The sequence below is a fragment of the Tiliqua scincoides genome, chromosome 3 (genome assembly GCF_035046505.1).
Source record: "Tiliqua scincoides isolate rTilSci1 chromosome 3, rTilSci1.hap2, whole genome shotgun sequence".
NCBI classification, from domain to species: Eukaryota; Metazoa; Chordata; class Lepidosauria; order Squamata; family Scincidae; genus Tiliqua; species Tiliqua scincoides.
The window spans coordinates 134834474-134857828 of NC_089823.1; the positions used below are offsets into that span (position 1 = coordinate 134834474).

Below are 23355 nucleotides of genomic sequence, written 5' to 3' on the forward strand. Positions count from 1 at the left end.
CCAGTACAAACAACTCTTGGTTTGTGGGATTGGGAACAAGCTTCGGGATTCCCTGTCCTTTTCATGTGTCTCCAAAGACCAGCTTATTGTGACATCCAAACCAGGAAACGGATTTGAGTACTCTCTACAAACCCAGATCAAACTGCAGGCTGCTAATCTGAGGAAGTGGTGAGATACAAGCATCTTTCCACTGTGCTCCTTTCCTCCCAAAACAGTCTCTGTGAGCAGCCATTCTACCTGGTTTCATTAAAGCTGCACTAATTGTCTTAAGAAAAGCCAGTTTCATGTTATACAGGCAGGGGCTTCCCATTTGGATGAAGGGGGTCCCATTCACCAAGCTGTCACATTCTGTGAGAATCTTATATATAAATAATAGTCATATTTTTAGCTAGAGCTTGGAAAGTATTGAGTAATTGATTTTCTTCTTGGCTATGACAGTCCAGTTTATAATTCATTTTTGAACTGGAATATACCTACACATAAGTTGCATTGTTGCATAATTGTCCTCTAGTGATGATAGGAGCAAGGGTGGAACATGAGATCCTGAGACCCACTATCTATGTTGCTTTAGTTAGAATTTGGGGTCCCAGGTAATGTGTAAGCAGGCTCTGTTGCAACCGATACTCATTTTGAATATTGAGTGTTATTTTTATTCATCAGAGAGTGTGTTTATGTTTCCTAGTGGCAGTTCTCTGCACACCTCAGAAGCATGAGGTGTGCATGCTGTTGCTTCTGCTTTCCAGGTAGTGGACCTGCAACTTCACTAACTCACAGACTGAACACTGTAGGACTTCAGTGCATGCAATTAGGTTGTATAATGAAGCGAAGAAAACCAGCATGGCGCTACTCATTGTGGTTTGCATATGTTACCCTAATAGCTCATTTTCTAACTATGCGCATTAATAGACGACCAAATTGAGGTCCATATGTTACTCTTCACAGCCCCAGACATGTGATCAGCTGGAAAGAGATTCTATCTCATCAAGGTATGCAAACAGCTTTCAGTATATCTGATCATTTGTCAAAACAAGGATGGATACCACCGCAGCTCCTACCACAATTACTGCCCCTTTGCAGGTGGGGGAAAAGTACTGGGGCTGCAAGAAGTGCCCATTCCCTGTGACTCATATTCCTGAAGAAGAGCAGTGGGCTCACCCATAATGCGAGATTAGATCACTGTTACAAGTGGAAGCAGTCAAAGTCAAATTGGTTAAAAATAGTCATTCGTAGGCTAGGGGAAATATCAGTTGCAACTTGAACCAGCTTTTATGAAAAAATAGTACTTTAAAAAAATAACAGAGGGGTATCAAAAGTATTGCATCCTATTTACATGTCTTTGGTTAAAAATGTTTTTAGGTCTCTACTGTATGAATTTAATCAACATGGTAAGCGTCTCATTCATGTAAATGAAAGAGAACTATCACAGAAACCCACAGCAGACCTTGAGATCGTGGCTCAGGTGTTATGAAGTGAGGATTCAGTTTGTGCTTGGCCAAAAGAGGGAACTGCAAGATAATCAGGCAGACCAACAAAATAGCCTGGAGTTCCATCCAGAATGCCCTGTGGTTAACTGAAACCGCAGATACCAGAGAACACCTCTTCTATGCTCCAGAGGGTCCTCTGAGCCCAGCAAAGGCAAGGCACACCTTTGCCAGGCTGAGACTGAATCTCACAGCAAAAAAAAAGAAAAAAAAAGCGACTTCTGGTTTTTTCGTAAAACATTACTTCTGGTTTTACAAAAAACCTAGAAGTCACATTTTTTAAAACTAAGATTCAGTCTCAGCTCGGCAGAGGCCGCTGATGGACGTGCATGGCCTCTGCTGGACTCAGCAGGCCCTCTGGAGGTGAGAGGAGCAGAGTTCCCCCCACTTCCAAAGGGGGTGTGTGGGTAGGGACCGCTGGCCTGATCCAAGGATTTTATTCCTTTGAGGCAGAGGGTAACTTACTTTATCCTTGCTCTGGCTTCATTATGCCTTCTGATGCAAACATTTCGCTAACAGTTGTGTTGTAGCTATAATGCTTTGACTATTAAAACACATCCAGCTTGGCTATTCTCCAGTGAGCGGATAGACCCTTGTAATTCTATCCTATAGAATTAAGGATATCCACTGTTTAGGCAAGACCGATACTACAGCATTGGAGCAATCTATTTAACAGGGGCATGTTGTACTCATTTCAGATGCTTCAGGATAAATTCACGAGCAGCCAAGATCAGTGTTTTTTATTTACCTGCAACTTAGATCAATTATTTGGAATCTTTTTGGTAAGTTTAATTTAATGGATGTAAGTTAAATCACACAGCCAGTTAAATAATGTATGCTGTAAGTAAAATAAGCTTTGCAGGTAATGTGTGCAGAATGTTGCTTCCCGTGTACTTGGGGTGTCATTTATGAAGTAGCAAATGTCAAGCAATAGCTGTATTCATTTGTAACAACAAGAAGTCAAAAAGTAATGTGGTACTTTGTTGTACTGTGACTTTCTGTAGGTAACTTCAACCTCCTTCATAGGTACAACATGTAAATCAGAGTTTAAGTTTTGTTGAAAAGGTAGTTATTTATAACCTACTCAGTTGCAGAGGTTTTCTATATACTTGTTTTGCAGTTATTGTCCAACTTTCTGCCTTCAAGGGATACTTTTTATATGGACTTTTTGCCCCAGAACTCCTGCTCGTTACATGGGATTCTGAGGTATGTTCTAGTGCAGGCAGGATGTAGGATGGGCCTGTTGGACCTTGCTCTTTTGTTCATGTGGATTGAGTATCCCCCCAAACACCCCTAGGGCTTCTCTGATACTGCACACGAAGGGATGTTGATAGCAGTGTGCAAGCTGATTTATCATGGAAAATACTAGTCTTGCACAGGAATCCCTGATAAACTTCCAGGGAACCCCAAGACTGCTCCGAACATAGTTTGCAAACCACAGTATGCAAACATCCCTTTGCAAACCACAGATATAATGTTTGTCAGTATGTTTTAGCAAACTAAAATAATGTAAATGATCTTTGGCAGCATTCTGTAGTTACTTTAGAATTTTATTGTATCTATAGAAATGAGGAACTGAACCTATACAAACATGCAATAAAACAGCTATGTGTATGTAGTGCTATTTCTGCAGTAGTAGCTTTTGATATCCTTCCATATTGCTGAAAGCTAATGCAGCATACTTTTTAAAAGGTTAAGTGTGCAATCCAAAGGAGGAGATCTGCTGGCACAATAGTCCCTGTGCCAGTGGAGGGTATAGCAGCTGTGCTGTAAAGCACATCGCAACACTCAACGAGTAAGCAGCACTGCTGGGGAGGTCTATGCCACCCTGCCAATATTGCATCCAGAAACGCTTTCCACTGGACGTTGCAGGTACGGTTGCAGCAGGAAGGTGATTCGGAGGCAGAGAGGGGGCATTTTGGGGTGGGTGAGGGTGAAATGGGGGCAGATCAGGCCTGGGGGAGGCAGGATCAGTGTAGGCTATATTCTGTCCCCCCTCTCATGTCTGGCAGCCTAACACGAGGCTTCTTGAACTCCTGCCAGCTAAATAGCTGACAGAGATCCAAATAGCCCCATGGGACAGGCTAGGGCATTACTTAGGGTAAGGGGAAAAATATTCCCTTACCCCGATGAGACCTCCAGTCTGCCTGAGAAGTGCTAGATACAGTGGAGACCGTGTACTAGCTGCTGCACTAGCGCTTGTTAGAATTGAGCTGTAAGATGCAGATCAAGACATTTCTGGTTTCAGTTTTACTGCAAACTAAGTGACCTTAGGCAAAACGCACTCTCTCAGCCTCGTGGTACCACAGTATGGGTAGAATAATGCGGATGGAGTTGCTGTAAGGGTTACAAGCACATCATTTAAGTGAATGCTTTGAGCACTCTTAGGCCCAATCCTATCCAACTTCCAGGGCTGATGCAGCTATGACAACAGGGCACATAGTGGAGGAGGGTGTCACAGAGGCTTCCTCAGTGTAAAGGAATATTTGTTCCCTTATCTCAGGACTGCATTGTAGCTTTGTTGGCACTGGAATGTTGGATAGGATTGGACCTTTCAAGTGCCTAAGAATGCTGAATATACCAAACCTTGTATTCAAATGTTTGGCAAACTATAGGCCTCGAACGTGCAAGAGGTCTTAACCCCTTGAAACCAAAGCCATTTGTCAGTTTAGTAAATAAAGTAAATAGTTACTTGGCAATGCAGGTATGTACCGTAGATACTCGCCTATAAGTTGATCCCACAGATAAGTCGAGGGCAGGTTTTGAGCCAACAATCATGGAATTTTCTATGACTGGATAAGTTGGGGGTTAAACTTAGGGGGGTGGGTGTCTGACTATAGTTTTGTCTGATTTTGCTTGAGACCAGATCCTGAAAAATAACCTACCACTAATTGTTACCTAAGTACTGTAGCCTCTAAATTATTTAAAACATAGTAAAAAATCATAAGATACATTTTTATTCTTTTTAAATTCTGGTCTTCACCACCTTTTTGTAAACACTATCAGAGTAAGTGCACTGTGAAAAACATCCCAGTAAAACAGTGGTTCCCAATCTGGTATTCATGTACTCCCAGGGACACTCAATAAGACCTTTAGGGGTACTTGAAAAAGAATGGAATAATGGCAGAAAAAGGCAGGTCATGCTCTAGAATGCCTTGCAAGGCAGGAAGGGAGGTAGCTAGTTGGCTGTGAAAGCCCCACCAATAGCTAGTTTTTGGTCATCAATTCATCTATGAACAGTGATTGAAAACCAGCATGGTAAAAAAGCTGAAACATAATATGGAAAGTGATCAACCACCCTGAATTTCTCAGCACACTTCTGGTGCAGAACAGTGCAAAGGCAGAGTCTTCTGTTCTTCAAACAGATGAAAAGAGGAAATACATGATGAATACATGAAGTCTGGGTTTTCGTAGAGAGGAGATGAGGGCTTGTATTACAAACATTTTGCTAATACGAAGGGTACAATTTATGGAAATGGGCTGCCAAGGGATATGCAAGTGAAAAAGGTTGGGAACCACTGCAGGAGATCCATGAATCAAATCCACCTTTAAGGTGTCTGGTGTGTTAAGCCAGAAGCTCTACATACAACATACAACCTGTAACACATAACTGAGAGTGTGCAATTCAATTCACAGCAGAGAGATACAGCTGCATATATTTGCAACCCTTTTTCCTCAGAAGTAGACCCACTGCTTTCCATGGGTGTTATTCTCAAATAATGGTGCACTATTTAATTGTAGCCTGGGACTTTGTTTCAAATGGAAAAGAGGATCCCATCCTGGTGCTGAAAAAAACAGAGCTGCTTTGCAAGCATTTTCAAAAGGGACCGAAGGAAGGAGAATAAAAGGTTAACTTTGACTGGAATTTCCCAGTTACTGTAGAAACAAATGATCTGCCTGCTGCTTGAGAAAGAAACTTTTCAGAGTTGAAAGGCTCTGCCCTCTGATTGACCTGGAGATAAGGCGAAGTGATAATTGGAACTTGAGAACTTGGCAAAAATTTTATGTACTATAGGCAAGTATCTATGGCATGTGGAAGGTATTTTTTGCTGTACTTTTAAAAAAGAAAATTTGCTACCTGAGCTTGCACACATAGTTGATGATGCTGTTTATTGGAAATTCAACAAGAGTTTTTTACACAATAAGCCATTTGATGATCTTAGAGGCAGACAGGGAAGAGAAGTGAGATGCCTAAACTATTCAGAGACAGCATACACCGTGATGAAGAACTTCAAATACCCTCAGGTTGTAATTATTCTTAAATTCTTTTGTTGACAACTAGTTGTTTGGCATTATTGTTAACTAGCTGGTTTCACTTATTTATTTTATTTTAGCAAAGCAAATACACTGACTGGTATTGTTTGGGGGGCAGGGTAAGGTTTCCAGGGTTCTTTGCAAGCCATTTGCAGGTTGTCTTGAAAGTAAGCTTCCTAAGAAATAAGATCTCTTTGTGGGAAAATTAAGAAAAATCAGCCCCTTTGAGACACTTGAAGAGGAGGAGAATAGAAAGTATTTCCAATGAAATCTTGTGGTATTTTGGGTTCATGGGATACATGGGAAGTCCAGTATTTGACTAACAATGAAAGTGAAACTGCACAAAAGAAGAAACACTGATTCCTCTGCCCTTTTAAGTACTCATCAGTTTGATAACCAACACGATCTGAAATTGTTGTGATGGTCAAACAGACTTTCTCTAGTGTTGTGTTTGAAGCCATTAGAAGCTATAAGCAAGAGAGCTTAGAGATATTTTGGAGTGTTTGTTCAGAAGCATGTCACATTGCTGCTTCCTTATAAAGTAAGGTTCCTGTTTATTTGGATTTTAAAAGCAAATGGTGTGACCGTTTTGACATGACCATCTTTGAGACATCTTTCAGAGTTGAACTTGCAGACACCTTTGAATATTTCTACATTGTTTGTTATATTTCATTAACTGACAGATCAATAGAATTTCTGAAATAATGATTTGAAATTGATTATCGTGGTCTCTTGCAAGATCCTGTGTTTTCGCTTCTGAGTTCTCATGTATTAAAAAGTGAGATGTCTGCAATGTGTTGATTATATGGTTACTTATATGCTGTGTTGTCTTTTTAAAAATTTTCAATCCAGTTAAAAATATGAGGTCATGCCCCTATGCATAATGATGGTGGCAAATTTTAAAATAGGAGGACTTCAAAAAGCTCCATTTGATTTTGAGCTGGGTCCAGACCCCTTTGGATCTTGCTTGTAATGGGTTTCACCCCATTGCTAGCCTGTTCTCCTTGTCGGTTCACCTGCAAAAGCCTCTTGTTTTTGAGAAGGGGAAAGGAGTAACTTGGTAAGAGAGGGCTCAGTAGAGAAGGAAATGATGCCCCTGAAATGATGGCCAGGCAGCACATAATTTGTAGTTTGCTCCCAATTCAGTTTGACAGATAGTGAAAACTATAAATCCCATGCTCAGGAATGGAGCATGCTCAGGGAGTGCAGTTTCTAGTTAGAAACAGGCTGAGAGACTCTCTGCCTCTTGCAAGCTCTTATCATCCTTACCTACCTCCTTTTAAAAGTTTTTTTTTTTTGCTTGGGAAGGGAGTGTGGGAATTGGCGAGGGCATGCACTTCACCCAACCTTTTAATTGAAAACCTTGATGGTGTGGGTTTTCCCCCCCAAAACAAATAAAATTAATTATCCTCTTGAGCCAGGAGGAGTTTACACATCTCTATAATATTAATAACAATAATAATAACAACAATAATAATAACAATAATAACAACAGGTATTTATATACCGCCTTTCTTGGTCTTTATTCAAGACTTTATTCAAGGTGGTTTACATAGGCAGGCTTTATTTAAATCCCTGATTAAATAGGGATTTTTACAATTGAAAGAAGGTTCTTTCTTTCAAGAACCACTACATTCAGGTGTTTCATTCCGATCTGGCTTCACATTCTGGCCTTCATCCTCCCACGCTCAGAGCAGATGGAACAGCTCGGCTTCAGCTTGTCAGCTGCTTCAAGGTCGCACGGTGCCGGTGGCCTCGAACTGGCGACCTTGTGGATGTTATCTTCAGGCAGACGGAGGCTCTACCCTCTAGACCAGACTTCCTGCCCTCTAGACCAGACATCTCTAGTATGGGAGAACATTATGCCTCACATTTCTTTGATGTGGCGTCACATATTATTGTCCATCAAGAAATATTCATGTTAATGTTGTTTGGTGTAGCTATTCAGGAAAGCTAAGGTTTTGAACTCTTCTTTTGATTGTATTAATGATACATTTGTGATTTCTGCCTCCCTTCTCCCATTAGGTTACTTACTTTCTAGAAGAGAAGGACAAGCAGGATCACCTGAAAAGCCACTATCTGATCTTGGTCGTGTCTCCTACTTGGCCTATTGGAAAAGTGTTGTGCTGGAATATCTGTACTGCCATCACGAGAAACAGATCAGCATCAAGGGAATGAGCCGAGCAACTGGAATGTGTCCCCATGACATTGCCACCACCCTACAGCAGCACAGCATGATAGACAGAAGAGAAGAGAAGTCAGTAAACATTGTGTTCCTCGAATAAACTTGCTACCTTTTAGATGTATATGTGCTACCCCTTTTGCTCAATGTCATTGAACATGTTTTCTCAGTTCTTAGCACACTTCCTGAAAACTGCAAATCTGGAAAATGTACAAGCCTCTCTGGGATGGGAATCCACAATAGAGGAACCATCACTGAAAAGTACCTGTATCTTTGGCCCAAGGGCTGGATCTTTGTCAGTGGTGGACCTGAGAGCAGGATCTCTGATAGGAATCTCAGGGTCCAGACAGGCTGATATTGGCAAATATGGTCTTTCATTCCTTTTCCAGAGTATTTCTCCCAGAAAGAATTCAGGTCCCTACACTGAGAAGGTGGTTCGTACTACTTCCTTTGGGAAACAGCTCCCCTCTCCCCAAGCAGATATATTAAGCAACCTCATGGACAGTCATCCATAGGTTTACAAAGCATTAAAAAAAAAACTCCTTGGTGACAGCCATCTTGGCAAACACATTTCTGTAGAAAGTCAGCATGTATTTCAGGACTGAGTAGAACAGCCCTGGATTGCTTATTCTCCCTGGAATTCCCTGCCCCCCCCCCCATGCAGAATTCCTCCTGTTTCTGTTGGGAGGAGCTAAAAGTTTCAATCTTAACTAATAAATATTTTGTTTCTCTTGATGCCGGAATCCATTCTGGGGCTGCAGTCCTAACCACACTTTCCTGAGAGTAAGCCCCATTGAACAAAATAGGACTTACTTCTCAGAAGACTTGGTTAGGATTGTGCCCTGACTTGCTTACTGCTCTGTTCTTAACTCTTGGCAACTGGGCAAAGATCATTGGAGATTGGTGATGTGATACTGCATTTTAACTGCTGACTAAAAGGTCCAGATATAGGCCATCCTCTCTCCAGACCTTCACATTTGTTCCTGCTTATCTAGTTGTTGACAAAGGTCTGAATCCTATCCAGAATGCTCTCTTACCAGTCTAGAAAAAGCAATATTGTTGTTAAATTTAAGCTCTTTTCTCCCTCCCCCATAATACCTTCTCTGATATGTTCATTAGATATGTAATGCAAGGAGAGGATTAGGAAAGGAGTTGGCAGCTTTGCATGCTCTGCAAATGAATGAAACATCCATTTCAGAATTAGTGTTTCATAGGTGAGGCAGGACTAAAAAGCTTTACTTTATGTGATAAGGATTCAGATCCTGACCTGTCTTGGCCACATTATGTCACAATGATTGATTTTATGGCAGTCTCGCTTGGTTGTGGTCTGCAGGCTATTTCAGGAATTAGGATAGTGGATTGACAGAAATGACTTAAGTGTCACTGGCTCCCATCCTAGGGCCAAAGTTTGTAAACTGCTCTATTACACAGTGTGTTCTCCTCTGTTTATTTATTTCTGTAGTATTTCTCTTCTAATACCCGATGTGTTTAAATTGTAGATTTGTAGTGATTAGAAGGGAGAAACTGATTTCAAGTCACATGGAGAAACTGAAAACAAATCCACGCATCAATGAAGTAGATCCAGAAAGCTTGAGGTGGACCCCACTATTAGTTCCAAATGCCGCAGTTTCTGAGGAAGAGAGGGAAGCTGAGAAAGAGGTAATCGTGGGCATAAGACAAGTGTGGCAACCACATCCTAAGTAATCGTAAACATGTTTCTGCCTGAGCCGACTGATGTAACATCATCTTGTGATGCTGAACTGTCATGGCAAAATAGGGAATAGTTGTATTTCCACTGCTTCTAAAGCTCTCTTAGATTCATGACCTTCAGATGGGGTACAGAGCTCAAAAACTTCTGGTGTCAATCGATTCTTTTGTGTTTATGAAGTTGTTCAAAGTGGTCCATGTGAGAGGGCACGTTATGTAGTGCTAGAAGAACTGAAATCAATTTGCTGCATCATTACTAGTGCTAAATATCCCATGAAATGCAATCCTTTTTGGTTTGTTATCCTGACCATTGTAAAAGAGCCCTTGAAATGAATTGGCTAAGATGCTGTTGTGTGGATTGCCTTCAGTGTTAATCAGGGCTGACTTATTGTCACTTTTAAAAAAAGGAAGAAGGAAAAAAAAAACCTGTACTAAAAGAATAATGACGAAGTAAGTGGTGTTTCAGTGACCCATTATTTTAACCTCTCTGCCCCTCAGGCTGAGCGACTGATGGAACAAGCGAGCTGCTGGGAAAAAGAAGAGCAAGAGTTGTTCCCCACAAGAGCTAATAGGCAATTGCCTTCAAAAGTGCAATCTAAAAATAAGTATTTGCGACCTCCAGACAATGTGATGATGACAGTGTCAGAGAATGGGCAGTCTGTAGACCCCCTTAAAGAAAGCAGTGCGGGCGAAGAAGAGGAAGATGAGGAGGAGAAGGAAGAAGAGGAGGAGGAGGAAGAGGACAAGGACATGGATGGGCATCATCAAAGTTCTCCTCCCAGGCTGGCAAAACCCCAGTTACTTGCTGTCAAGAGAAAGGTCAGTTGTTTAAAATTGGTTCAGGTACCCTGTAATGTAATGGCTAAACGTTCTCTACAAAACTGCAGTTGGGGGGCTTTTTGAAAATTTAAAAATGTTCCTCTTTTCAAAATGTACTTCATAATGCTTTTTTAAAAATATCCAATGACAGTATTGTAATTACCATAGTAATATGTTTCAATTAACCCCATACACAACCAGCATAGGGCAAGATTTTAATATCCTGATCTAAAGTTTAGACTTTTACAGTTAAGAACATGACTTATTAAAATCTTGCCATCCGCTAGTTGTGTGTGGTGTTAATTGAAACATATTGCTGTGATAATTACAATACTGTTCTGTTGTTTTTCACTTTTGCAAAACATTTCTTTGTTGTGTAAACCAATTTTGAAGTTTTTATATAAATATCCTAAATAATAATCATGTGGGAAAAGGCAGTGCTTCTTGTATCCAGGTTCCAAAGTGTTTAGGGTTGCAAGTAAAATGACCATTTCAACAGTCTCTCTGCAAGCACATCAGAAGCAGCTCCTGACATGGATGTGTGGGATTGAGATTCCGGTGTAATAAAGGGGAATGTATGCAGAATGCTTGGCTGCACCAGAACCAGTAACATTTGAAATATCAAGCATACTTGACTGCCATTAAAATACATCACAATCTTTGTCTGGTTTAGCAAAAAGAACATGAATTCTTCAGCCCAACTTTCACTTTTTCTTAACATTTTTTTTAGAGACCTTTTATACTGAAAAAGAAAAGAGGTCGAAAACGCCGAAGGATTAATAGCAGTGTTACAACAGAGACAATTTCTGAAACCACAGAAGTGCTGAATGAGCCGTTTGATAATTCAGAAGAGGAGCGGCCTATGCCACAGCTGGAGCCCACTCGTGAGGTAGATGGGGAAGATGATGACTTAAAGCCTGGTCTTCACAAAGTGTTCCCATGTCAGTCTGGGGAGAAGGAAGAAAATGAGCAAGATGAAGAGGAGCAGGAGAAAGACAATCACTGTTATCAGAATGACACCCCGTGCAGAGGTGAGTGGGGGAAAGGAACTTGAGCTACCACCTTGAGCACCTGGGAGGAAGGCTCATTGAACTCGGGGGACTGGTTTCTGTAATATGAAGCTGTTGAACCAAATCAGTGAATTGGTCCATCTGGCTCAGTATTGTCTGCTGTGGGTGACTGAAGCTTTCCAGGACTTCACTCAGTCTTTCCTAGCACCTGCTGTCTGATCTTTTTAACTGGAGAAAGAACAAGGGATCTTCTGCAGGCGGGCAGATGTGATCTACCTCTGAGTTTTGGCTTCATCCCATCTGAGTACTCATGCTGTTGGTGTCTTAAATTACCATTCATCACTTGCTTTTACATTGGTTGTTAGGATGCAGATGAAGTAACCTTCATCTTTTGTGTTTTACATGTTGACTAACCTCTTGCCTGGAAATTATCTTCACAGTGACCCTCTTTGCCTTGTCATAGGGTTTTGTCTAACTGTGCAACAACTTACTCAGTTTTTCTTCTTTATTTTCCTGACACCAGTGGCGTAGCTAGGTCACAACACCTGGAACCAATAAATAAATGTATAAATCTCTCTCTCTCTCTCTCTCTCTCTCTCTCTCTCTCTCTCTCTCTCTCTCTCTCTCTCTCTCTCTCTCACACACACACACACACACACACACACACACACACACACACACACACACACACACACACACACACACACACACACACACATTTTTATACCACCCTTCCTCTAAGGAGCCCTTGGTAGTGTGCATGGTTCCTCCCCTTCTTTTGTCCTCACAGCAGCCCTGTGAGGTAGGTGAGACTGAGAGGTAGTCATAACGTGAAATGAATAATAATAATGACCAGAAAATAAATGCAGTGGATATATCCCCACAAGCAAAGGATGAATGTCAGTGCCCTCCCGTGCTATTACTCCCCTGCACCTGGACATTCAATGTAGCCATCATGGTTAATAACCACTGAATAGACTGTAGTCTACTAATAATGTTTAGAATCAACTTTAAAAGTCATCCGTCAGGGCCCAACATCACCCAACCTTCCCACCAGTGGCATCACTTGGATTGGTGTCACCCACTCTGGTGTCATCCCCATTAATTTCATTTATATATTTTACTATAGAACAGGTTATCCAGTCAATCTGTAACCAACAAAAAGAAGTGGCCAACTTGATGATACTCACACAATGGAACAGGAGTTCGAGTGTTACTCCTGTTACATGGGAAAGGGAACTGACTCATAATAACATCTTACTGTCTCCATGCTGTGTCATAACAAAACCTTGTTAGCTCTCAGAACACTTAGGCTCATAATGCAGTGTGTTTTCCTTTTCTGGTTATTTGGTTATAGCTTTTAATATTTTATTTATTTATTTTTCACATTTTTATACCGCCCTTCCTCCAAAGAGCTCAGGGCGGTTTACACAGCTGCTCCTCCCCTCTTTCTTGTCCTCACAACAACCCTGTGAGGTAGGTGAGGCTGAGAGAAGTGACTGGCCCAAGGTCACCCAGTAAGCTTTGTGGCTGAGGGGGGATTTGAACCTGGATCATCCAGGTCTAAGTCCACCTCCCAAACCACTACACCATCCTGGCTCTCTAGAGTTCTCTCTCTCTCTCTGTGTTCTAATAGAACACAGATATTTCAATGCAACTTGTTTAATTACATTCTGCATTGAATTACACATTGAATGATATATAACATGAAGGTATTATTCCTAAAAACTACATTTTGGTCACTAGTGGTGACCCCCCCCCCTTGCTGGGGTGTCACCTTACTAATACCTTATTGGTTCCATGCTGTCATAATCACATCTCATTGGCTCTTCAAACAATCAGTCTCATTGGTCTGTTTTGAGTTAAGGAAATCTACTTTTTGTTACATAAGACAGTTGTATTTTTGTTTTTTGGCCAAATTTTTTGATAGAACGGAGATATTTCACTCTGGTTTGTTTCACTGCATTCTGCTGTAAATTCGACATTGGATGGTATATGATGGTATTATTCCTAACAACTGCGATTTTCACAACTTTTGGGCAGTGGTGGTGTCACCCCCTCTCCCTGAGGGTGGCACCTGGGGTGGCCCACACCCTGCCTCCCACTAGCTGCACCACTTCCTGATACTTGCCATCTTAACATGCATTGTTTCTTTTAGTATGCTCTAACTGATTTCCAAGTACTGTTTCAGTGGAGAGTATTTAGGTTTCCCAGTTCAGAATAGAATAGCTCATCTTCAGTGGATTAAAGGATATCCTGGAGAGAATAATGCCTCCCATTGATCTCTTACAGTTTCATTCTGCCTTTTTAAAGGAGGGGGGGGGGCAAAAGAATAGGTGAAACCACCTTCCTGTTCTACATTTTCAGGGTGGGGAGGCAGTTATTGTAGGGGAACCTAATTAATCAGAGCTCTGACTGGAAGCTGCCATTTTATTTTTCCTAGAATGCTTCTTAGAAAAACTCCAGGCCACCCACCAGTCAGAATGGTGCCCCCTATATCTAAAAATCACCAAAACCATCTCTCACTTTTGCCACTAGCAAAGCAGGCTACACATGAAGGGCAGGCTGGGGGACAGTTGGGGCCAGACCTCAGGGGGTTTTGCTGTACATTCTCCTAGAGAATTATAAGGCAATTTTCACACATGAAGGAGCCCTTAGATACCTAGAAGTCTGGGCAAGTAGCTAGTTTTATAGCCCCAAACTTCCTTTAAAAGCGAATACTTATTTAAGGTTTTCTGTTCAACACTATTCTTTACAGTTTAAGGGCCCAATCTTCTCATTCTTCAGCACTGGTGCTGAGTTCTGGCGCTGGGTGTCACAAACGTGCCATATAGCGCTTCTGCAACACCCAGAGAGTAGTCAGTGCGAGCCCAGCACTAGTTGGCACTGAACCCAGTGCTGAATGGATGCTGCCTGGAGCTTGCTGTAAGGGCTGTGGGGGCGGGGGGAGAGTGGATTGGGGAGGACCCAGGCTGGGAGGGGGATGGCACTGGCCAAGCTCTGCTCTGCCATATCTTATCCTCCATGTCAGGCTGCAAAGCCCTACATGGAGGCTCTCAAGCCTGTGCCGGAAAAATAGTCTGTGCAGGCTTGAGAAGCCCCATTGCCAGGCCTGGGGCTTCTCCGAGAAGACCTCCAGCAGCCCCAGCGGTGCCCCATTTTGACACCACTGCACCCAGCGGTGGCAATGGAGATAGGATTGGGTTGTAATGCAGTTGTGCAGTATAAAGATCTGATGCTAAAATGATTTAGGTGCTTCAAAGATGTTTCTCTCTTTTATATTTTTGCAAAGCATAAAAGTAACAGTTGTTTTTTCTTACAACAAGACAGCTTTGTGAATTTGGGCAAAATAATCGGTCTTCTCTCTTGTATCTGTAATACAGTATTGGGGAATTTTTTGTTACTAGAATAACAGATGAAAGTGTAAAGTTGATGCTAAAGTGTTGTGCTCTACGTTGCCAGGTTTTGTTTGTTCCCTAAATGCTGAATTTCATGGAATACAGAAGACATCCATTCTGTATTAAAAGCTTGTTATTATTTGCAGGCTTGTGTAAATGCATTTTGGGTGACTTTTTTACATGCCCAATAGCCTGAGTTAGGGCCAGTTCTGATAGTCTTTTTCCTCCATGGGAGAATTCTCTTGAAATGATACATGTGCAAAGCATTATGTCAGAATGCAAAATCCATGTGGATTTTGCAGGAAATAACTATGAGATAGAACAGGCCGAAAGTTGGCATCTTGCGTAACATTTTTTTCCACGTGTTCTCCCTCAACTCTTTATAACAAGGTGGGGAGGGGGTATTGCATAGTGTTCTACTAATAACATTGGTGTTTAATCGGTCATGTTTTTATGCCTTTTGAGCGTTCTGCGCGTGCAGAAGGGCACGCAATATGCAACAGTATGATTTATATTAATACACTGAGCTTCTCCGTATAAACGTTTACAGCAGTTGCTAACTTTTTCTATGGATGGTGACTCAGTCAGGCCTACTTCTCACATAACCAGAAAAACTATGCTTTCTTAAAGCAAACATCAGGGCTTAATCTTCTTTGCAACCCTGAGAGTATTCAGATGTGTCTGGGAGCTGGAAAGACATGCATTTTGCAAATGTCTCTGTGGTCACTTGGCCAGCTGCACGCATGTCAGACATGTAGTTGATTAACACAAGCTCCAAGATACTCATCTTCTGGACTAGTCCCACAACATGTTTTAAGAATATGCACTCAGTGATGAAAAAGACACTTTTCAAGTAAAATGGACCTCCTTTTTTTCTTCCATACCCTCTCATGCCATTTCTTTTGAAGTATAAATCTCTTTGGATGGACTTGTACAGAAGGGCAACTACATGTGATGTTTGTATAAGTGATATCACTAGAAGCCCTAACTTTTTATTGTATTTGATGTTTCTAATCTGTAACTACTCTTGTTTATAATCTTTTTGTTGTTGATCAAAGTTAACTTTCTAAAAATACTGTCAAAAAACACAGCAAGGGGGGAAGATTGTGCATTCTTGGACATAATGAATGGTCTGTTATCTACCAGCTGGGCAGAGTGAGTTTGTATCACTCTGGCTAGAACCAGAGAAACATTTTGTACATAGGTATGTTCACATACATCCATGAAAGCAGCTCGTGTTCACATGTGCTTGCATGTGCTCATACTGTTATTGTAAAATGGTTGGAGACAGAGTAGCTGAAGTAGTACACATTTTCTTTAAAAAGCTGTTAAGGATCATGGTGACATATTTGACTGACTTGTATTCTTGTTTTTCTCTTCTTCTCCGTGCTCCACAGTGAATGCAGAAGATGATGCAGCCATCCTGGAGGATGGCAGTAAAGACAATCCTGAACCCATAATGTGTAAGCAAGGATGGCCCAAAGGAGTGAAACGGTGTCCCTCCAAATGGAGGCAAAGCAAAGAAAGGAAACCAGGTTTTAAACTGAATTTGTACACACCACCTGAGACTCCTATGGAGCCTGATGATCAGGCACTGGGAGAGGAGTCCAAAGAGATGGCTGAAAACCACCCATGCCAGGTTTCTGCTGTTACAGAAGAGATGAAAAACACTGATGAATCCATTCTGTCACAAGAGGATGAGTCAAGAGAGTCCGTGTCTGAGTATCTGGAGCTACCCAAAACAGAAAAAACAGAAAATGAGGAAAGCAATATAGTGGAAGAGATGGAAAGTGCAAATAGTCAAGATAAAGACCAGCAAGAGGAAATAGAACTAGAGAAAGAGGAGCCTGAGCATCTGGAAGACCATGAGGAGGAGGAGGAAGAGGAGGAGGAGGAACAATTTCACAATGAAGACCATGATGCAGATGATGAAGATGAAAGTCACATGGGTTCAACAGAACTAGAGAAGGTGGAGGAACCAGGGGAAGCTCTCAAAGAAGTGCTTGAGAAACAAGAGGCTTTTTTAGACACAAATGAACAGAATGACAGTTCAAATCAAGAGGATTTAATGGACTGTGGGGTTGACCTTGCCTCTGAGTGCAGTGATGATCATAAAGAGCTTCCTGCCATTCCAGAACCTGCATCAGAATCAGGTAATGAAACTACAGAAAACCAAAACCAAAAGGACAGTGAGGAATTAAATTCAGCATTCAAGGACACAAACACGGAAGCCATGGAGATTGACTCTGAGACCGTTCAGGCAGTAAAGTCTCTAACGCAGGAGACGACAGAACAAGAGGACGAATTCCAGGATTGTGCAGAGACTCAAGAGGCATGTCAAAGCCTACAGACGTATGCCAATCCTGACCAAAGCCCGCAGATGACCACACTGGACGATTGTCAGCCATCGGACCACAGTAGCCCTGTCTCTTCCGTCCATTCTCATCCCAGCCAGTCGGTTCGCTCTGTTAATAGTCCCAATGTGCCTCCACTTGAAAACAGTTATGCTCAAATTAGCCCTGATCAAAGTGCCATCTCTGTGCCATCTTTACAGAACTTGGAAACCAGTCCCATGATGGACGTTCCTTCCGTTTCTGACCATTCACAGCAGGTCGTGGACAGTGGGTTTAGTGATCTGGGTAGCATTGAGAGCACTACTGAGAACTATGAGAACCCAAGCAGCTACGATTCTACCATGGGCAATGGTATCTGTGGAAACAACTCGTCACAAAACAGCTGTTCATACAGCAGTCTAACTTCCAGTAACATGACACAGAGTAGTTGTGCAGTGACTCAGCAAATGTCCACCATGAATGGAAGCTGCAGCATGATGCAAACCACCAGTATCAACTCTCCCCCACCTTGCAATGTGAAATCTCCCCAAGGCTGCATTGTTGAAAGGCCCCCAAGCAGCAACCAGCAGCTCCCACAGTGCAGCATGGCTGCCAACTTCACTCCACCTATGCAGTTAAATGAAATCCCAGAGACTGGCAATGCCAACATTGGCTTATATGAAAGAATGGGCCAAAGTGAGTTTGCAGCAGGGCATTATCCGCAACCATCTGCCACCTTCAGCCTTGCTAAACTGCAGCAGTTGACTAACACACTTATGGACCATTCGTTGCCTTACAGCCACTCAGCTGCTGTCACTTCCTATGCAAATAGTGCCTCTTTGTCTTCTCCTCTCAGTAGCACAGGACTTGTTCAGCTTTCTCAGTCTCCTCATCCAGTTCCAGGAGGGGCCCAAGTCCAAGCTACAATGACTCCACCCCCTAACCTCACTCCTCCTCCCATGAATTTGCCACCTCCCCTTCTGCAGCGTAACATGGCCGCTTCCAATATTGGCATATCCCATACCCAAAGACTGCAAACGCAGATGCCTGGGAAAGCCCATGTTTCTGTTAGGACTAAGTCGGCACCTCTGCCACCAGCTGCAGCAGCCCATCAGCCACAGATCTATGGGCGCGCCTCACAGACTGTGGCCATGCAAAGGCCAGCACGCACCTTAACCATGCAGCGTGGTATGAACATGAGTGTGAACTTGATGCCAGCTCCAGCTTACAATGTCAATTCTGTGAATATGAATATGAATACCCTTAATGCTATGAATGGGTATAGTATGTCCCAGCCCATGATGAATGGAGGCTACCATGCAAACCATGGATATATGAATCAAACGGCCCAATACCCTATGCAGATGCAAATGGGAATGATGGGAAGCCAGCCATATGCACAGCAGTCAATGCAGACCACCCCCCACAGCAACATGATGTACACTCCCCCAGCACATCATGGCTATATGAATACTGGCATGTCTAAACAGTCTCTGAATGGCTCTTACATGCGTAGGTAGGCTCTTGCATGAGGAGAGGGTGGGGAACAGTTGACCTATGGAACTGGCATGCTAGGATTTGACCTGCACAAAAAATATGTCCTTTTGGAGAATATGATTTCAAAACCAGCAATTGGTGTGAATGCAAAACATTTGTTGACACCATTTAAAAATTAAAAAAAAAAAACCTGTACGCAGCGGAAAGCCTTATATAAATGTGTTCTCATTTTATTTTTTTGTAATTATATTTTGTTTGCCATTTTTTTGTATAACTTGAAGTTCTGTGGCGAGGAAAATTTCATTGTATTGCAAAAGTGCAAAACAAGCTGATGGTTCACAGCCATTTTTTATGTGCCTGCTCCCATTTGAAATGTGGATCATAGTTTTGGAGAATATCTGATGTCGTGCTGGACTGTGAGCTTCCCTCCTGTTCTGTCCCCTCTCCTCCCCTCCTCCGCCATGTAAATGCCTTTTTGCATTGCATTCATGGTCTGTTTTGTTCCTCAAGGTGACACTTTCGCATGCCGCTAATGTCTTTGTTAGTGACAGTGCGTTTCGTAGTACTGTACAAGTGTTGTGCTTAACAGTAAGCCATTTCTTCATTTGTGTTTTTGGCCTTGATTAGGTTATCCCACTTTAAGGGGTTTAAAAAATTATATTTTTGTTAATTATATTTTAAAAAATCTTGTTAAAAATGCAGTTAAAGCTATTTCAATTTTTGGTTGTGTCAAGCATTTTGAGTACAATCCACTGGGATATTCCCCTATGGGACTACCGTGCTTTTGCACAAGTCCAGTTCATTTTCACGGGGCTGGCTCTGGAGAACATCCTGGTGGATTGCACCCTCTGGTGGTAAATATTTGGTGTAAAGGTGAGTTCTTTCTATTTTGGTGGCAAATTTTTTTCCCCAGAGGAAGAAAAAAAGGCAACTTTCTGTTCTGGTTTTTTAAATGCAAACCTTTATTGATTGAATTAAGCATATCAGTGTTTATCAAGTTTTTGAAACATTTTCATATATGTTCAGATACTTGGCAGGATAAAAAAAAAAATAGTGAAATTTGGTGTAAAGTTGCTATTTTATGGAAATGCCTCTAACTTTACATTTTCATTCCATCTGTAGATTTTTTCTATCTTTATAAAATATTGGAGTTATTTTTTAAAAAAAGTAAATAGAGCCGTAGCGTGTGAATAGCTCAAACAAAGCTTCCTGAGCGCATGTAAAAAAGCAGAAGGTATTTGTGTCTGTTTATATGGCTTCCTTTTTTGTAGCCTTTGTACCTGTACAGAGTGACTGTAAGGCCAAGAAGTGGCTTGATTCATGTATAAAGACCCAGTGACACTCTTGTATTTATCTGTTACCTTTTTAGTCAGTCACTTAAATAAAGCAAAGACAAGCTGTACATTTTAACATGAAAATAAATTATGATGAGCCATTTTTAGCCTCTTGTGTCTTGTCATACACTGATGTCACTTGGAGATTGATGACTCAGACTGCCATTTCTTCTTGATTTTTTTTAATGGTGTGGCTCCCATATTTTGATTTTGTGGTGTGGGCTGTAGTGTATGCATTCTAATAGTTATTTATAGAATTTCGATCCTGCCTTCCTCTAGAGAGCTCAGACTAGCAATTTTTTTTCTACTTCCCATCCCCCAAATGCTTGCAGCAATTCTGTAAGGTGGGTTAGACTTGTGAAAGAGTGACTGGCCCATGCTCAGCCAGTGACTTCATGTCTGAGTGAAGGATTGATCTGCATGTATCAGTTCCTAGACCAAACCTTTAACCAGTATACCACACTGGCTACCAAAATGACTGACCCATCTGACAATGTCAGTATGGTTCTAGTAATTGGAATATTGGAAGGCCTGGGAGGCATGAAATTATCTGCCCCTCTGGGGATGGACTTTGGCATCTTATTTTCACCACAGTTCCCCTATGTAAATGGAGACTACTACAGTAATTTCATCCATAGGGTGTATGTGAAGAAAAATATAAGAATTGCAATGCTAAAAGTGCTCTGCAAATTGCAGAGATAATTTGTAATAAATGTCAGGTGTTCCCTGTGATGTTTGGTGGATGAGTAAATACTCTTCTCTGTGACCTTTAAAAGTGCAAGAAGAAAGAATTTAGGATGTTTCAGAAACTGAAGACCTTTTAGGCACATTTAAGAATTGCTTCAGTGAACCACATGCAACTTTGGAAGAGAATTAGTTTGGGCCACTGTTTAAGAAAAGATTTCGAGATGCTGCTATAGATAAGGTATCGTACCCAACATAGATAGGTCAAGGGAATAGTTCTTTGGTGTAAGGAAGGTCTTTGAACATGTTGCTTCCATTCTACAGGTTGAGCCTCATTATTCGAGTGGGTTCCATTCCAAGCACTCACTTGAATGGCAAAAAACGCACTATAGCAAATCAATTTAAAAAACAAAGTTTCTTTGCGCCAGTGATTTAAAAACAGGCTTGCTGACCTTTGTGATGTAAGGTAAGAGTAATTAAGAAGACAATCCATCAATCAGTCGTCCGCTTCACTCAGCCCCTCCCTTCACCAATGCAAAGTGATCACCTTTCTTTCACGTGCTCAGGGAAAAGAGAGAGGTCCAGTGGAGAGAGAAGGGTTGATGGATTGTCAGCCAGCTGCCCTCTCTCTCTCTCTCTCTCATATTAAGGAGGCTATTGTTAAAGGACTGTTCAGTTTTTTAAAACTGATTTTAAAGGGGTGCATTTTTCCCCTTCTCTAGGGATCAGCACATTCCTTCTCATTTGCAGTGGCCATTCGAGTTGAGTCAAATCCGTGTGTAAAAAATCCATGTATAACAAAGCTGGACCTGTACAATGTTTAAAATGCATTGAGAACCTTCAATTGAACAAACCTTGTATACCCCGTAGAAATTACTTGCTATTTGGTATATTTAAATGTTGTTCTCTTATTCTTAGATCTTCAGATAAGACAAGCCTGAGAGTATGCTCCATGCTCTTCCCAGATTATAAAGATTTCACACTTCCCATCCCACAGTCTGTTTTCCTCCCGTCTATTTCATTTCTATTTCCACCCCCTTGGGTTTTTTCTTTCTTTTTTCTTCCTGTCTCTTTAGTCCACTTGCCTGCTTACTTTTGATCTGGTTTCTGTTTGCCCTGAAACCATAAATGGAATTCAGATTCTTACATGCACATCCCTCTGGAGAGAAACAGTCTTCAAGGCTATTCCCTGGTGCAGCAGCTGAACTGAGCAGTATAATAAATCCAAGCTTCTGTGGACAGCCAGTTGAAACAAGACATCCTATAGTGCACACGGCGAACACTACAAAAGCTTTGACTTCTGATGTGCAGGTGATGATGTCACAGTGAAGAAGGGCTATGAAGAAGGAATGACAGTTGCGGAGGAGTCTTTGCAGCAACCACGATGGTTTTCAGCTCTCCTGAGAATCTCTGTTACAACTGGTTAGGGCTGGTTACAGCCTCCCTGCCACCTCCCATGGGTCTATATTTTAAATAGCTCCATCTGGTGGCTGTCACTGCTTGGTAAGCCATTCCCTATATCATGTGGCCCTTCAGCATTCCTTGGTGCTTTTCATATGTTTCTTCTTTGACTATGCTGAATTTGGAAATTCAAGTCTTGAGATGTGGGATGATCCTTAGCAGTTTCCTTGTCTTCTCTTTTGAATAATAGCTCAAAGGGCCAGTGCTATGTGTGGAGGGCCATCTGACTTTTGCCTGTAGGGCAAAGCGAACAGTTATCCCCGGTGTTGTTACACTGCAGTTTGCCATCACAAACATCGTGTTTGAATCATACGCATCAAGTAACCATATGTAATGGAAAGAAAATACACATGTTTATTTTGAGCATCAAACTTGAATTTTTCAAGGACAGAATGCTGAATTTCTGCACTGGGAACACGACTAGCCCTGAGCAGTAAAGCAAAGCCATCATGTCCGGTTTGCGTCAAAGTGAATTTTAGTTATTGGTTTGTAGGGTAAGCTGAGCCTAAAAGATGGTGAGCTTGCTAGTAAAGGGAAACTATTGAGAGAGAATGCAAGGATGCGTTTGATTTTGTTTGTTTTAATACTCCATTTTCCGCTTCCAGATTAGTATCCCCTTTTGTCTTTTTTTTAAAGAGGTAATGTTCCTGTTCCATATTTGAAGTGCTGGGTGCAATCCAGTGGCAAGTTCTCCATTGAAATGCATTGGATTGGTGCAAAAACATTGTTTATAATGCTGGACATAAGTCACTTCATAGGAGCCTGAAGGAAAATGTCTTTCTCTTACAAGAAAGAATATTATGTTTAAATATCAGACATTTGGTTTGAAGACTTCTTATGAAAGGGAGAATCTTCTACAGCTGAGAAGATGCTGCTTCTTGGTTTTTCCAGCTGTCTTGTAAATGGGTCAGTATTTATAACTTTCCATTTGGAAATGGGCCCCTTTTTGCAAGCGTAAATCCAGGATTGGTTGATGTCTCTTGGTGCTGTTAAAGGCATTCTCCTCTCAACAGAGGAGACCCCTGGTATTCGTGGATCCAGTTATCTGCAGCTTCCTGCACCCCCATGCCCATTACCTTTGTTGTTTATTGTCGTATAGAACAATCATGTGCCTGTACTTGGTTTAATCAGATGCTATAAGCAGAAAGCTTATAGCAAGACAAGCAGGCAGGCAGCCTGCAGCTAGACCGGATGA

At 41.7% G+C, this 23355-nt stretch overlaps 1 protein-coding gene across 4 annotated transcripts in view; it reads left to right on the top strand.

Moving 5' to 3' along the window:
- The window catches only part of KAT6B (lysine acetyltransferase 6B), a 119694-nt gene extending 99585 nt beyond the window's left edge, over window positions 1-20109 (top strand). For all 4 annotated transcript variants that reach the window (XM_066620299.1, XM_066620301.1, XM_066620302.1 and 1 more), the window contains exons 13-17: window positions 7761-7992; window positions 9417-9576; window positions 10123-10443; window positions 11174-11474; window positions 16249-20109. In XM_066620299.1, coding sequence (XP_066476396.1) covers window positions 7761-7992; window positions 9417-9576; window positions 10123-10443; window positions 11174-11474; window positions 16249-18704 — 3470 coding nt within the window. In that variant the 3' untranslated portion in view covers window positions 18705-20109. The remainder of the gene's footprint in view (window positions 1-7760; window positions 7993-9416; window positions 9577-10122; window positions 10444-11173; window positions 11475-16248) is intronic.
- Window positions 20110-23355: the final 3246 nt, after the last annotated feature.